General features: G+C 39.3%; 1 protein-coding gene across 1 annotated transcript in view; it reads right to left on the minus strand.

Annotated features, from left to right (window-relative positions):
* The window catches only part of SEPTIN14 (septin 14), a 38193-nt gene that overhangs the window by 17342 nt on the left and 4022 nt on the right, over positions 1 to 16829 (minus strand). The window contains exons 3-4 of the mRNA XM_056137661.1: positions 6958 to 7144; positions 1805 to 1966 (exon numbers count right to left, since the gene is read on the minus strand). Coding sequence (XP_055993636.1) covers positions 1805 to 1966; positions 6958 to 7144 — 349 coding nt within the window. The remainder of the gene's footprint in view (positions 1 to 1804; positions 1967 to 6957; positions 7145 to 16829) is intronic.

The raw sequence follows: 16829 nt of genomic DNA on the forward strand, positions 1-16829 counted from the left end.
ATCATAGAGTGTGTCTGGGATCAAACCCAGGTCTGCTGTATGCAAGGCAAGAGCAGCTCTAACTGCTGTTCTATGACTCCGGCCACACCATTATTACCTCAATTGAAAACAATTGGAGATTGAACATGTTGCTGAATAATCAAGTAGGTCAATGAGGAAATAAAAATATTCATTGTAATAAGTGAGAATGAAGATATGAGCTATTAGTACACTTAGGAAGACATTGCAAAAGCAGTACTTAGAGGGGCTGGAGTGATAGCACAGTGGGTAGGGCGTTTGCTTTGCACACAGCCAACATGACCGACACAGGTTCGATTCCCAGCACCCCATATGGTCCCCTGAGCACCGCCAGGAGCAATTCCTGAGTGCATGAGCCAGGAGCAACCCCTGAGCATCGCCAGGTGTGATCCAAAAAGAAAAAAAAAGCAGTACTTAGAGGGAAGTTCATAGGGGCTGGAGCAATAGTACAGTGGGTAGGGTGTTTGCCTTTCCCAAGGCCGACCTGACTAATATTTAGGATTCCATATGGCACCCCAGCACCACCAGGAGTCATTCCTAAGTGCAAAGCCAGGAGCAACTACTGAGCACTGCTGGATATGGCTGAAACAAACAAACAAAAAGGATATTCATAGAAATACAGGCCTAGATCAGGAAATTAAAGCATCTTCAAAAAATACAACCTTGTAGGTTGCATCAATGGTTTAATTGCACTAATTTGTGGAATTTAATAAAACATAATATGACACTAATACCCAAGGACAGTAGAAACAAGGATGAGGAAGATTGGTCCACGGCTAGAAACTTGCCTCAGGTGCTAGGGAAGAAGGCAGCTGGTATAGAGAAGAGATCACTATAACAAAGATGGTTGGAAATTATCACTCTGGATAAGAACTGAATGCTGAAAGTATGTAAAGGAATAAACATGATAAGCAATTAGTATCTGTATGCAAACCATAATGCCCCAAAGGGACAGGGACAGGGGTGGAAGAGTCAGGGAGAAAGAGGGGTGGGGGAGAGAGAGAGAGAGAGAGAGAGAGAGAAAGAGAGACAGAGAGGTGTGCCATAGAGGCAGGGTGGAAACTGGGGTCATTGGTCGTGGGAAATGTACACTAGTGGAAGGATAGGTGTTGGAACACTGTGTGACTATAGCTTTGTAACTGTGTATCTCACGGTGACTCAATAAAAAATAAATTTTAAAAAATTAGCTAGTTAACAAAAAGATCTTAAGGAACTGAGATGTTTAGAACAAAGAAGAAAACAGTTAACACACTGAGAGAAAATTAAAAAAAAAATGCCACAGAGGCAGGATGGGACGGCGGGGGGGATGGGGGGTGGGAGGGATGCTGGGACCCATGGTGGTGGAGGATGGGCACTGGGGGAGGGATGGGTAAACATGAAACATGAATTTTTGTGCTTGGGTATAACTGAAACCCAAGCACAAAAATTTATAAGTCTATAACTGTACCTCATGGTGTTTCACTAATAAAAAAAATTTAAAAAAAAGCAAAGGTTGCACGAAATTTTTAACAATAAAAATGTTCTAAAATTCAGTTTTACAAGCAAATAATCTAATGGGTGAATTATATAGTATCTTCAGATTTATCTTTAAACTGTATCAACAAGAAGTTTAAAAACATTTCATTTTCAGCAAACACATTTCAAAACAAAACATACCCCAGTTGGATTTTGGTAAGCTACCTAATATTTCTGAAAGATACAAGTATCAATGTTATTAATATTGCTACTTACAAAATTACATTTTATTCCTATGTTGAGCTATAGTTGATATTCAGTAAAGACTTACATTCATAGAGGAGTTCAATTGAGCAGTACTTTCATCGTCTGTTGGGAATTGGTATATCTGAATGTCGTTATTAATTAATTCACTCATTATCTTGCACTTAAATTTCTGCAAATCATTTTTAGAAATTGTATCTGCCTTGGCAATAAGCGGTATAATGTTCACCTAAAAAGAAGAAAAAAATCTCACCATTTAGGATTTCTTGTTAATCCTGAAATTTTTAGTCAAAATTTTATACTTTCTGACAATAAAATTGTATAAGTAGATTAAACATTTGCAATCATGTCTTCCTTACAAAGTTATTTACAAAATCATCAGCACTTTGAAGATTAATTAATTTATAGAAATTGTATTTTAGAATCTCAAATTTTTTTCACTTAAAATGTTACATATCTTGAGGTAGTAAAAATGTTAGTAGAAAACTAACTTAATTTATTACCAATTTAACTCATTAAATTGGAGTCTAAAGTCATCTAAATTATAGAGCAAATTTTCTTCATCTATCAATATTTCTGTATCACTTTTGCTATCAAACACTTTAATTAATTTTTGAAAACCCTTGCTCCAATTCAACATTTTTGCATACATATTTGCTTGAGTTTACAAAAAACAACTAAAATAGCATTTTTAACATTTCCTAAAATTGTGCTTGTGTGTTTAGGACATCCATCACAAATTCAATTTGTAATTTCTCTATTGAAGTCATTTTCATATTGCATATTTGGGTTAAAATTATACTCACAAACTTTTTCCCAGTAACAATATAATCATTCCCATAACCATGGTTTCATATATTAATAATTAAACCTTGTAGGAAATACCAATTAAAAATGTGAAATTGTTTTATTACCATCAAATTAATAGATCATATTAAATTATAGCTATAGATAATCAGTTTTAGTGGCGGAGTTCAAATGAGTACAAATCAGTATTTTGATGCTTCTTTTTTAGATTACGTAAAGTATGCTTGAAATTCTTTTGAAAATCTAGGACTTCATTATTTTAATCTAACTATTCAAAACTTTTCTTTTAAAATCTTAAATCTTAAATAAATAATTGCTTTAATAAAAGGCAGATAATATTGAAGGTAGACTAAAGTATATAACATAAATGCAATGAATTATACTGGTGCAAACTTTGGAAAACAGATCCTCTAGTGATAAAATTAATCCTTAATTGATAATAAACAAAGGAATTAATATAAAACTTGTAAGCTTTGCTCCCCACAATTCCTGAAATGCTCACATAAGAATCAAAATTCACCAATGGAAAATAGCAAAATGGAAGTGGGGATAGTGGAGACACAGCTTTGCCCAACCCTTTATGCAATGTTTCATCTAGTTGGAAATAACTCAGTAAAAACATTTACCAATAAAATTCACATTCGATCTGTATTTTTCTGACCGCTGAATGTAGTACTTAGTAAGAAAGTAATATAGCTCTTAATTTTAAATTAAAACTTCACTTCTTTCAAAAATCCAGCAGGATGCCACACCCACCAGTTCCTTGTCATCCTAAGTATTGCAGAGAGTAACATAAGGCACCTGAACCTACCATCTCCCCCTGTCCACAGGTCAGATAAAGCAAAACCTGGGCAGGCCTGACCACTGGGGAGAGTGACACAAGACTATGACAGTGTATAATCTAGACCTGCCTCAGAAGCACAGTCATGGGGTCATTTTTTGTAATTTTTACAATTTTATTAAAAAACATGTTTTAAAAAGTTATTGATAGTTGTAGTTTAGGCATATAATATTTCAACACCAATCCCACCACCAGTGTCAACTGCCCTCCACTAGTGTTTCTACATTAAGGATGGTTATTTTTTTTAAATAATCATGGATAGATACATCAGGAAGAATTCACTCCAAAATGTTTTTAGACCTAGTGATGGACCATCAGAATATTTAAAACAACAGCTAATAGACCCAAAGAAAGATGTTGATAGCAACACAGTAATAATAGATTTCAGCAACACTTTATCATTCCTACATAAACCAACTAGACTAAAACTATACAAAGAAACACTGAATTTAAAGGGAGAAATGGAAGAGGTTGGCCTATCAAAAATATTGTTCTCATTCCCCCAAAAGTTGAATGGATGTTCTTCTCCAGTGCACATGGGGTATTCTTCAAAATAGACCACATGCTGGCTCACAAAACATTGATACCCCCATAAAATGAAGAGTATAAAAATTATATTATCTTCTCAGACCATGAGGTGCTGAAAATGGAAGTTAATCATAAGTAGAAAATGTGAAAAAAATCTCAATATCAAACACTTGGAAATGAAACTCACTACTGAATATTGAATGGGTTAAAGAGGAAATCAAAAAGATTTCCAGACACAAATGAAAATAATGACATAAACTACCAGAATATAAGGAACAGAATAAAACTGTATTCAGAGGAAGTTCATAGCAATGCATGCATTCATTAAGAAGCAAGAAAGGGCCCACATAAATACCCTAATATAGTTTAAGCGATGAAAAAGACCATCAAAAGGATCCCAAAGCAAGTAAAAGGAAGTAAATAATAAATCTTGGAACAGAAATTAATTAAATGGAATTTTTTTTTTTTGCTTTTTTTGGGTCACACCTGGCGATGCACAGGGGTTATTCCTGGCTCTGCACTCAGGAATCACTCCTGGCGGTACTCAGGGGACCATATGGGATGCTGGGAATTGAACCCAGATTGGCCATATGCAAGGCAAATGCCCACCCGCTGTGCTATCACTCTAGCCCCTGAAATGGAAATTCTTTAAAAATACAAAGATCAGTAAAACCAAAAGCTGGTTTTTATAAAAGATAACCAAGATTGACAAGCCAGTCGCAAGACTTAGCAAAGAGAAAGAGAACTCTGGTAAACCAAATTAGAAATGAAAGTGGAGGGGCTGGAGCGATAGTATAGCTGGTGTGGCACAAGCCATGCATGCCACCCACCAGGATTTGATCCCAGGCACTCCATATGGTCCCCTGTGCCCCGCTAGGAGTGCCCCTGAACACAGAGCAGGGAGTGATCACTGAGCACCGCTGTGTATGGCCCAGAACCAAAAAACAAAAGGGGAGACATTAGAACAAATACCACAGAAAATTGAAGGATCATCAGGAATTGCTTCAAAAATCTTTGTGCCACAAAGCAGGAGAACTTAGAAGAAATCAAAAAGCTTTTAATCTCCTATAATTTCCAAGTGTTGAATCAAAAAGATTCAACCTGAACAGAGAAATTACTATTGAGGTCATTGAAAAGGTAATAAAAAGTCTCCCCCCCCAAAACAAAATACCAGGCACAGGTAGGTTAACTAGTGACTTCTTCTAAACTTAAAGATTCTTTAAAGAGAAGACCTACTCCCAATTCTTTTCAAGCTCTTTCAGAAAGTTGACGAAACAACAATCCTCCCCAAATAGCTTCTGTGGGGCAAACACCACCTGGTATCAAAAACATACAGAGACCACAAGAAAAAAAAACCTATAGATTTATGTCCCTTATGAAAATGGATGCCAAAAGTCTCAACAAAATTATTACTCAAATGGATCCAGCAAAATATTTTTAAGTATCATACACTATGACCAAGTAGGATTCATTCCTGGAATGCAAGAATGGTTTAACATATGAAAATTAATTAATGTTATACAGCACAACAATTGAAGGAAAAATAAGAATGACATGATCATGTCAATAGATACAGAGAAAGCATTCAACATGATCCAATACCCATTCATGATTAAAAACTCTCAACAAAATGGGAGTTAAAGGAACTTTCCTCAACATTTTAAAAGCCATTTACCACAAACCCACAGCATACATTGTATTCAATCAGACAAGACAAATTTGCCCACTCTCACTAACTTACAATATAGTACTGGAGTCCTAGCCTAGCAGTTGGGCAAGAAAGACATTAAGAGCATTCAGATTGGAAAAGAAGAATTGAATAAAAGTTACTGCACATTTTATCAGACTGAGCACAGAAAACAATCTAGTAGCAGCTTCTTCCATATGTAAAATGTGTATTACTATAGATATGTAATTTGTATACAATGAATATTTAATTTAGTTGTATTTACATTATGCATAATTTCTGATAGGTTAAGTAGCCAGGATTGTGCAATCTTTGTTTCACACTTGGTGATGTCAATAAACATTGATGAAATTATAGTACTATGTTTAAGTTTTTTAACTTTGAGCTAAGAATCATGATCTGAATTATTTAATAAGAAAAATAACTGACATTTGATGCTTTTTATTTTCATCTCATTTCCTAAAGAATACATTTTATATTTTAATTTCTCTTGGAAGCATGATACAGTTGAAACTTATCAAATACTATTAAGAACTAGTTGTTTCTTTGCTCTAACATCATCCAATGTATGTGTTGAAGTCTAAATCCCAATATTTTAGAGTGTAATTGCATTTATATATCACTGCATCACACTGTATCACTGTCATCCCGTTGTTCGTCGATTTACTCTAGCGGGCACTAGTAACGTCCCAGCCCTGAGATTTTAGCAGCCTCTCCTTACTCGTCCTTCCCAACACTGCCATATTGGAGGTTCTTTCAGGGTCAGGGGAATGAGGCCCATTATTTGTTACTGTTTTTAGCATATCGAATACACCACAAGCAGCTTGCCAAGCTCTGCCATGTGGGCGGGATATTCTCGGTAGCTTGCAGGGCTCTCCAAGAGGGATGGAAGAATCAAACCCGGGTTGGCCGCATGCAAGGCAAACGCCCTACCTGCTGTGCTATTGCTCCAGCCCACCATGTTATCTAAACTATAAAAAGTAATTTATTTTAGAGGGAAAATTTTGAACACAGAGATACAAATTTTGTGCTCAGGGAAACAATCATGTGCAAAAACAGTAAGTATGCATCCATCTGTCACCCCAAAAAAAAAGTTTCAGAAGAAATAACATTTGCTCACATCCTACCTTAGGTTAGTAGCTCCAGAAATCTGCAAAAATTTATTTAAAGTGTTTAAATGTTTAGGTGTGAGAATTTTTTGCCGCACACTTAAGACACAATTATAAAAGTCTTAAAGATTACTAGGAAGTTTATAATATGTTCCGCATTACAAAAACAACAAGTTCTTATATTCAGCTACCTTCAAAATTACCTCAAAATAATTTTGAAAAAAAATATTTGTATTTATGATACATACCTTGCTGTCGATGTTCTTCAAGGTTAATAGATCAATGGATTTCAGAGAATGTCCTGTAGGAGAAATGAAGTAAAGGCACACATGGATACGAGTATCATGGCAATCTGAGAAGGAACGCTTAATTTTCAATTCTTCTTGAAGATAGGCTTCAAATTGAGCGTCTACGTAGTCAACTATTGGTTGGTGGCTGAAAAAAATTATCATTGCAGATTAATAGCATTGAACTTTTAAATTTTAACATTTGATAGGAAATTTGATATTAATTAGTATGTCATAGTGATCTTATACAGGTAATGAATGTAAGCCAATAGAAGAAACTAAGGATATAGACCATGTGCTAGAGAACATCCCTTGTGTGTATAAGACTCTGAGTTGCATCCCTGGAACACCATGTACTGCTATGGCTCTAATTACTACTGAGGCCCTATGACCACCACTCTGCCAGACTCAGTCAAAAAGTGCATTCTATATGTAAAAAGACTTAGATCAGTATTATGACATGAAATATGTCTCTACTTTTTGCCCCCTTTTAAAATACCAAACACTTTCATCTCTTCATAGCACTGTGGCACTGTCCTCCCATTTTTTCATTGATTTACTCAAGCAGGCACCAGTAATGTCTCCATTGTGAAACTCGTCGTTACTGTTTTTGGCATATCAAATATGCCAGGGGAGCTTGCCAGACTCTGCCGTGCGGGCGGGATACTCTCGGTAGCTTGCCAGACTCTCCAAGAAGGACAGAGGAATCGAACCAGGGTCGGCCGCATGCAAGGCAAACACCCTACCCGCTGTGCTATCGGTCCAGCCCTGTCTACGGCCACACCACTCTGAACGCGTCTGATCTCATCATCCCTTCAGAAACAAAATTATTTCTATGGTGTGTAGAACCTAGTTTCATTATCCAGGTGACCAGAAGGAGTGTTCCCCAGTTGTGTGCATCTGACAAAGGCAGACATATCTCCATATAAGATCTGACACCAAGAGAATTCAATAAAACTACCCCAATCCTTCTCTTGACAGTTATGTGAACCTAGAGAATACTGACTTAAGAAGATAACCACATGAAAGACATCTGTAGAATTTCAACAAAGATTTCAGAAATCCACTGGAGGAAAAAAAAATCAAATTTAATGTATTAGGACGAGAGAGATAGTACAAGAGCGATGTGTTGGCCTTGCAAATATCCAACCCAAGTTCAATCCCTAGCACCAACTATGATGCCCCAGCATCACCAGGAGTGACACCTAAGCACAGAGCCAGAACTAAGACTAAACATAACTTTGTGCGTTCCAAAACAAACTAACAAAAAAGTATTGAAGAGGCTTACAGAAACTTTGTCATTGACAACCCTCCCTCAAAGTAACACAGTGGAACTGAAATAACCGGCCATATCTCTCAGTTAATAGAGTGGTTGTGAGTTCTAAGCCACCAACGGTGCAGACTTATGCTAGCAAGATTCATTTCTCCCTAGAAACACTCAGGGCAAGGATTCTATGTTAAGAAAAAGTCAGAAATGAGAAATTTTTTAAAAAGGAAGAAAATAATATCAAAATGTAAAACTAAACGCACATTGTCTCCGCTAACAAGAATCATAACTTCAACAGGACTTCACGAAAAAGATAGGGAGAATCTCAACAGATCACACCCCACTGAAAACATAGACACTCTCAATTCTCAAGTGGCAAAAGCCACTTCAACAGCCCCTCACATGTGCACAGAAAGATTAGGTAGTGCCTGCTGTCCAAGAATCTGCCACAGAAATACAATGTCTATTCCGTGCTCATCTGCAAGGAACAGGAGCTCCAGGAGGCGCAAGGATACTACAGGGCACTACAAATGTGTCCTGAAGTATCTGAAATCAGAACAGAAAGAAGTAGGTCATCTACACCAAGCAAGTGCAGTGGGAGAAGGCCTGTGTGTGTTTTAGACATATGCACATACCACACCTCTGCACTGTCAGTATGTCCAAGGCCCCTAACTTTGTTACCTCCTGTTCACCTCTTCTTATTCTCCTCCTCAATTACTTTCCTTTCTTGTGTTTCTTTTCTAGAATCTAGAGCCAAGGGTGATTAAAGGTGATTAAGGTGATTGATACCTTTTTTATGTTACTATTGTTTCCTTAATCAATAAGTAGTGTCCCTCCTTATCTCGAATTACTTTCTTAATATTGGATGCTATTTGGTCTGCTTTATTTTATTTTTTGCTTTTTTTGGGTCACACACGGCAATGAACAGGGGTTACTCCTGGCTCTGTACTCAGGAATTATTCCTGGCGATGCTGGGGGGACCATATGAGATGCTGGTACTCAAACCCGGGTCAGCCACGTGCAAGACAATCGCCCTACCTGCTGCGCTATTGCTCCATCCCCCCACCATTGATTCTTATGACTTTTTTCAACCCTATCATTTCGAGTGGGTATCTTTACTTTTAGATGTGTTTTAGATTTTAGATGTGTTTCCTGTATGCAGCAAGAAGATGGATTTTGTTTTATGATCTTCCCAGTTATTATATACTTTTATGGGAGATTTTAATCTACTGACATTCGGATATATTAATGATATAAGAAGCTGTGTTGTCATTTTTCTTTTTTTGTTTGTTTGTTTTTGAGCCACACACAGCAATGCTCAGGGATTACTTCTGGCTCTGCACTCAAGAATTACTCCTAGCAGTTCTCGGGGGACCATATAAGATGCCAGAGATCTAACTCAGGTCAGCCAAGTGCAAGGCAAGTGCCCTACCTGCTGTACTATTGCTCTGGTCCTGTTGTCATTTTCTGTGTGTGTTTGTTGCTTCTACAACTAGCTATTTGATTTATATAAGTTACCTTTCAATAATTGTTTCAGGATAGTTGGTTTAGTTATAGGATATGCTGCCAGCTCTTGTTCATCTGAGAATGTTTTTTTAATCCTGCCTAAAATTTAAATGAGAGCTCTGCGGGCAGTAAATGCTAAGTTCAAAGTTGTTTTTATTTTATTATTTTATTTATTTATTTATTTATTTTTATTTATTTATTGAATCACTGTGGGAAAGGTTACAAAGCTTTCAGGTTTATGTCTCAGTCATGCAAATATCAAACACATTTCCCTTTACCAATACTTATTTTTTACCATGAAGAACCCCAATAAAACCCCACCCCCCACCCCTCCCCGTCCCTGTGAGGCAGATGAATTCTAGTTAACACTCTATCTACTTTGATTAGATTCATTGTTTCAATAAAAGATTCACCACTATTATTTAGAGTTTACCCCCCCCCCAAATCAGACATGCTGAAAAAGCATTGTGAAGTGATTTGCTTTCTACGGCTGGGTTCAAGAATTAAATGTTGGTTTTGGATTTCTGCTCTTTTACCTATTGATCCTGGAAGTATTTCTACTGAAAGTCAGATAGTTAAGAAATTGGTTTCTGTGTTCTGGAGTCCTGGCCGTGCTGGAGAGCCGTTCGCGGGGGGCAGCCGGTGGCCTCGGTAGGGCGTGAAGGGCGGAGCGAAACGCCCCCCTTCCCATGAGGTTTTAGTCGCCCCCACACTCCCGCTCATACCTGCTGTCCACAAGGCTCCCATGTGGCCGCCATCTTTCTTTCCAGAGAGGAGAGGGCGAATGGGGCAACACCCTTTCCCCTCCGGCAGACTTGATGGCCTGGATCAATGCATAGTCCGTTCACTTTTCTGCTCCAAGCTGCTGGGTTCTGCATTAAGTCCTTGTGCTTCTGGGGCCATGGCCGTGCTGGAGAGCTGCTCGCGGGGGGCAACTGGTGACCTCGGTAGGGCGTGAAGGACGGACCAGAACGCCCCCCTTCCCATGAGGTTTTAGTCGCCCCCACACCCCCGGCTCATACCTGCTGTCCACAAGGCTCCCATGTGGCCGCCATCTTTCTTTCCAGAGGGAGGAGGGCGGAAGGGAGCAACACCCTTTCCCCTCTGGGCAGAAATGATTGCCTGGATTAATGCATAGTCCTTTCACTTTTCTGCTCCAAGCTGCTGGGTTCTGCATTAAGCCCTTGTGCTTCTGGGGCTGTGGCCGTGCTCAAAGTTGTTTTTATTCAGTACTTTGAATATACTCTTTTCTCACTTTTACAGTTTCATGCAAGATATCTGTTGTGATTCTTGTTATTTACAGTTGAGGTTTTTTTCTTCTTTTCTTTTTTTGTCTTCTTTCTTTTTTTTCTCAATATTTGATTACATTTAATGTTTGAACACCAATCTCACCATCATTACACCTTCCCACCACCATATTTTGAATGTTTCCATCCCAAACCCCAACCCAAGCCACAAATAGAAACCGAAACAATTTATTTTGTATTTTTTGTTATGAAAAACCACTGAAAATGCTCCAAAAAAGTTTCCATAGAGGAAAGTATGTGAAGATTGTTGCAGTTCACCCAGGGACCATTAAGCCCTTCTATAAGAGATCACTAACATGTTGTTAAAGGTTGAGCCTTGTGTGCATGTGTGTGTGTGTGTGTGTGTGTGTGTGTGTGTGTGTGTATCTGTAAAAAAAAATCCCTCTAAAATTGCCTACTACTTCAATGCCTCCAGGGTTGAAAACGCTGGGACCCCTCTGGATGGGGGCAAGCCGAATCCCTAGCCTGCCAAAACCCTGACCGCTGCACCCAACCCCACTGCTGCAGTCAAGCTAAGGGCTCAACTCCACCACTTCACTAATAACTTCTGCAGAGAAAACAAATCGCAAATTCAGGTACTTTGGTGTCCAGGGTCAGAACTCTGGGATTTCTCCAAGTGGATGTGGGCCACCTTCTCCCCACCCCCATCCCTGTGCTTCCTGAAGCCCCAGCAGGCAAACCCACCTTCCACACCTGCTACCATGTTGATTCACTCACAAGCCCTCCTCTATTGATTCACAACTAAATCTCTGAGAAGATGCAAACCAAGCAGCTAAAGTACTTGGACATATCGTCTCTCAGGGAGGAGTCTCAAGAGGGAGTAGGCTAAGTCTCCACTCAGTCAAAGTCCCAGCAGTCATACCCACGCCCCACCACTGCAGCCACACCATGTACTCAACTTCACCACTTCACTAATAATCTCTGCAGAGACACCGAATCATGAAAAATTTCAGGTACTCCAGTGTCCAGGCTGAGAACTCCAAGGTCTCCTCAGAGTGGTGGCAGGCAGCCTCCCGCCAACACAACCCCCAGCCTCATACTTCTGGAAGCCCTAACAGTCACTTACACCTCCCACAGACACCACTATGTCAATTCATTGGCCCAAATTACAAATCCTGAAGTCTCTGAACTGCAAGACTATGTATGTGGTCATGTGACACCTCCAAATTCCCTAATATTGAAATTCCAGTCAGAGCACACCAAATTGGATGGGAAAGTAACACAGAGATGTCAACTAAATTCAACAAACAAACAAAAATGACATAGAAAGCTCAACTAGCTGTGAACACTAGGGGATGAAAGACAAAACTGGAGACGGGATCTGTGATAAAACATTTTGCCTGAAACCCAACTGTTGTTGGAGCGGTTGGGTTGAGCATGACCCCTTGACCGCTGGAGGTCGCTGGGCCTCTAGGGAATGCCCCAGGTCTGACTTCCCTGAGAACCCGGCTGTTGCCATGGAAACCAGACATTTCTTAGAATAACAAAGATCAATTGCCTTGATTGCTGGATGCAGATTGAGGCATGAGAAACAGACATCTTTGGGGGCCAGCAATACTTCAACCTTGCAGCATTAGAGCATCAAGGACAGCAGCTTCCTCCTATTCATAACAATAGCTTATCTACTCTCATCAGTTGCTCATTGGTGCAGGAGGCACATTCCCCTCAGCCTCTACTTAACCTTTGCTAAATATCCAGACCACAGAGTCAACAACACTGAAATCATGCGACCCAAACTTCAATAAGCAAACTTACAAAGGTGCTTGGTGAGATGGCAGGCTGGGAATGGGGGAGAGAGCCTGTGAATATTAATGAATGGAAGATGAAACTGGGGGTGGGATCAGTGAGAGAACATTGTATGTTTAAAACACAACTATGAACAATAGTGTTTTCATAAGATAAAATCACAGTTCTTTTATAAAATAAAATTATGGTGCTTTCATAAAATAAAATTTAGTGGTTGAGGTAAAATGGACCCCAAACTTCCTTCCGAACAATATCTAAACAGCATTCTTTTAAAAATTGTGATAAGAGGGGACTGGAGTGATAGCACAGCGGGTAAGGTGTTTGCCTTGCACGTGGCAGACAGGGTTCAATTCCCAGAATCCCATATGATCCCCCAAGCACTGTCAGGAGTAATTCCTGAGTGCAGAGCCAGGAGTAACCCCTGTGCATCGCTGGGTGTGACCCAAAAAGCCAAAAAAAATATTGTGATAAAAAACAGCATAATTTTTAAGATCTATAAAATTTATTTTTAAATTTTATAATTAATTTTTTATTTAAGCATCATCATTTACAAAGTTATTCATAGTTGAGTTTCAGGTATATAATGATCCAACATATGCTTTTGTGAATGAATGTTTTTGTGTCCTGGGGGTATCTACCCAGAAGTGGACTTGTTGAGTTATAAGGTAACTCTACTCTTATTTTTTCTGAGAAATATCCATATTGTTTTCCACAGAGGTTGAATGAGGATTTCTTCTTCTCCACAGTCCCTCTACAGATTGTTTCCAGCTTCTTTCTGTTTTATTTTGCTTTTTAATGTAATTTGAACATTGTTTTTCTTGCTGTTATTCATTAAGTACCTAAATTCTCTTCCATTCTTTTACCTCTCTCTCTCTCTCTCTCTCTCTCTTTCTCTGTTGTTTTAAATTATTTTATTTATTGAATAACCATGGGATACAAAGTTACAAAGCTGTTCATGGTTGAGTTTTAGCCATACAATATTTGAGCAATCATCACTTCACTATTGATTGTTCACTTTCCTCCACCAATGTCCCAAGTGTCCTTCCTGGCCTCCAGTCTGCCTCTATGGCAAACACTTTTCTTCTTCACTTTTATGCACTGTGGTTTGCAAAACCGTTGCTCAAAGAGTATCATGCATCTCACTTTACCTCTGTACAGCACCCAGTTCTTGCCCAAGGTGTCACTTCCCACTATCATCGTCATAGTGGTGCCTTCTCTGACCTAACAGCTCTCCCCAATTGTGGCAAACTTTCTACTAAGGACCAGTCTCTTGACCTTCATTTCTATTGTCTTTGTGTATTTTTCTCCTACTGTGCTTCTTTATGTCCTGCAAATGAGTTCTCTTTTCTTTAGCCACTTCATTATTAATGCTGACTTGTATTTTGTCTTCAAGTTCATCTACACAATTCTCTGCACATGTGATTCTGTTACTATTGATCGCTATTATATTTTTTAGCTGCTTCAGTTCAATTTTATGGAATATTTCATACTCTGAATCAATTCTTCGAATTGGTTGAATTTCTCTTCCAGAGATTGCTTAATTTTCATTCAGAACACTTGCTTAATTGCCATTGCCATTGCAATGTTAATCTGAGGTCCTCACTGACCACAGACTAGAGTCTTGTTGAACTTGAGGACTTGCCTGGTCTTCTGTCCCTCTCTCCCACAGTAGCTGAGTACTTTTTTTCCCCTGTTGTACTTCAAGTTTTATGGGTGCAAGTGGTGGAGCTTTAGATTCTAAATTACCTGAGTATTTATATCTACTCAATTGTTTATACCAGCAGGATATTGCTTATCGGGCTGTTTTACTTAAAAGGTAATGGTATTTCAGTATTACAGGACTCTGTTTAGTTTCACAATATTTATGGAGGTATTCTTTCCCTGTACTGTGAGTCTATTGTATCTCTCTTGCCTCCAGTATGAGAAGTGGATGCAATTATACTTTGGCCCAAATGTTAATGGCAATTAGGGCTTAGGGAAAAGGGGTAGTTGTTCCCAGTGATATTGCTGATCCCTAGGGGTGGAGGTAGACTAAACATAAATTCTAGCAAGATCCTGTGAGTACCAACATGAACTTGTCCCATGAAGTGGCCTGAGTCCGGGAGGCACAGGAACTGGCAGAATCCCATAGAAGCAGGCTGCTAGCGAGATGGTGGGAAGAATACTGGGGACATTGGTGGTGGGAAATGTACACTGGTGAGGGACAGGTAACGGAACATTGTATGACTGAAACCCGATCATGAAATCTTTGTAACTGTGTACTTCACTTCATGGTTGGGCTGGAGTGATAGCACAGTGGTAGGGCGTTTGCCTTGCGCACAGCTGGCTGGGCCGAGCTGGGTTCGATTTATCCCCCTCTCTTGCTGGTAGTCCGGCAAGCTACTGAGAGTATCTCACCCTCACAGCAAAGCCTGGCAAGCTACCCGTGACATATTCAATATGCCAAACACAGTAACAACAAGTCTCACGATGGAGACGTTACTGGGCCCGCTTGAGCAAATTGATGAACAACAGGAGGACAGTGCAGTGCTACTTCACGGTAATTCGGTTTTAAAAAAATTGGCCAAGTTAATCTGTCTGGGTCATCACATAAATTAAAATTGTCCAAAAAAATTTCATTTATGAACTATAACATAAAATATAGAACACAAATGATAGAAAAGAAATAAAACAAATAAATATACAGAAAAGTAAATTTACAAATATTTCAGAAACAACACGATTATCTAAAGAACACATAGTGGGTTGAATGGTGATTCCCAAAAGCCTATGCTTTTAATATCTAGAACCTGCAAAATGAAATATTACTTGGGGGGAAAATATCTTTTTGTGGAGGGTGGAGGGCTCCCAAGAGATGGGAGGGATCTAGGGTCATTACTGGTAATACTGGTAAACAAGATCAACAGTTCAGTACTAGGACCCCAATACTAGTATGGTGCTCTCTCTGGTGCTCAGAGACCCCTATGTGGGCTCAGAGACCTCCAGCACCAGCTAGTGATACTCAGTCTTCTTAGGCTCATGACTTCCATGTGGTGCCAGGGATAGAATCTGGGTTCAGTCAACTTTACTTCTTTCTTGGTCCCTGAAAAATTCCTTGTACCTATAAACAGTAACAAGTCTCACAATGGAGACGTTGCCGGTGCCCACTCGAGCAAATTGATGAACAATGGGAAGACAGTGCTACAGTGCTATAAATAAGTAAGGTCCCTATTTGTTTATTTATTTAAAATTTTTTATTAGGGTTTATTGACTTCTGTAAGTCACTGAAGTTGAAGTTATCATTCATAGTTGAGTTTCAGGCATACAATGTTCTAGCACCAATACCAACAGTATCTATCAACTTCCTTCCACCGATGTTCCATTTTTCCACAACTCCCAGTCTGCTTTCTTGACAGGCACATTTTAAAGTTTGGTTGTTTGTAGTTTGGAGCGCATGCTTTAGTTTTGTTATCTCTGTAGTTCAGATATGTATATATACCTCACCTCTACATTGGCCAATGTGCCCAAGGCCCCTGCCCCCTCCCCGTTACCTTCCTTTCATTTCTTCTTAATTTCCCCCTCAATTTCTTTTCTTCTTGATCTTTCTTAAATTATCCTGGTCCCTGGATTGTAGAATTGAGAAGCCTATGTGTTAAAATACTTTCATAATCTCTGGGGCGCCCTCAGGGGACAGCAGGCTGAGTCCCTACCCTACAGAAGCAATGCAGCTACACCAATTGTTTAGCTGCCACTATGTCAACAGCCCAACTCCACTGCTTCTCAACTAATCTCTGCAGAGACAACAAACCAATGAAAGCTCCGGGTCCCTGGCTTTCAGGCTAACTGTTGGGTCTTCTCAGAGTGGGGACGAACAACCTTCCCACCACCCCTGTACTTCCAGAAGCACCAGCAGCCATACCCACATCCCCCAGTCACCGACATGTAGACTCATTAGCTCAGTTTTACAGATCCTAGAACTTCTAGAGTGCGCAGCCATGCAACACCTCCAAACTCCACAATACTAACAT

The sequence above is a fragment of the Sorex fumeus genome, unplaced genomic scaffold (genome assembly GCF_029834395.1).
Source record: "Sorex fumeus unplaced genomic scaffold, SorFum_2.1 ptg000126l, whole genome shotgun sequence".
Lineage (NCBI taxonomy): Eukaryota > Metazoa > Chordata > Mammalia > Eulipotyphla > Soricidae > Sorex > Sorex fumeus.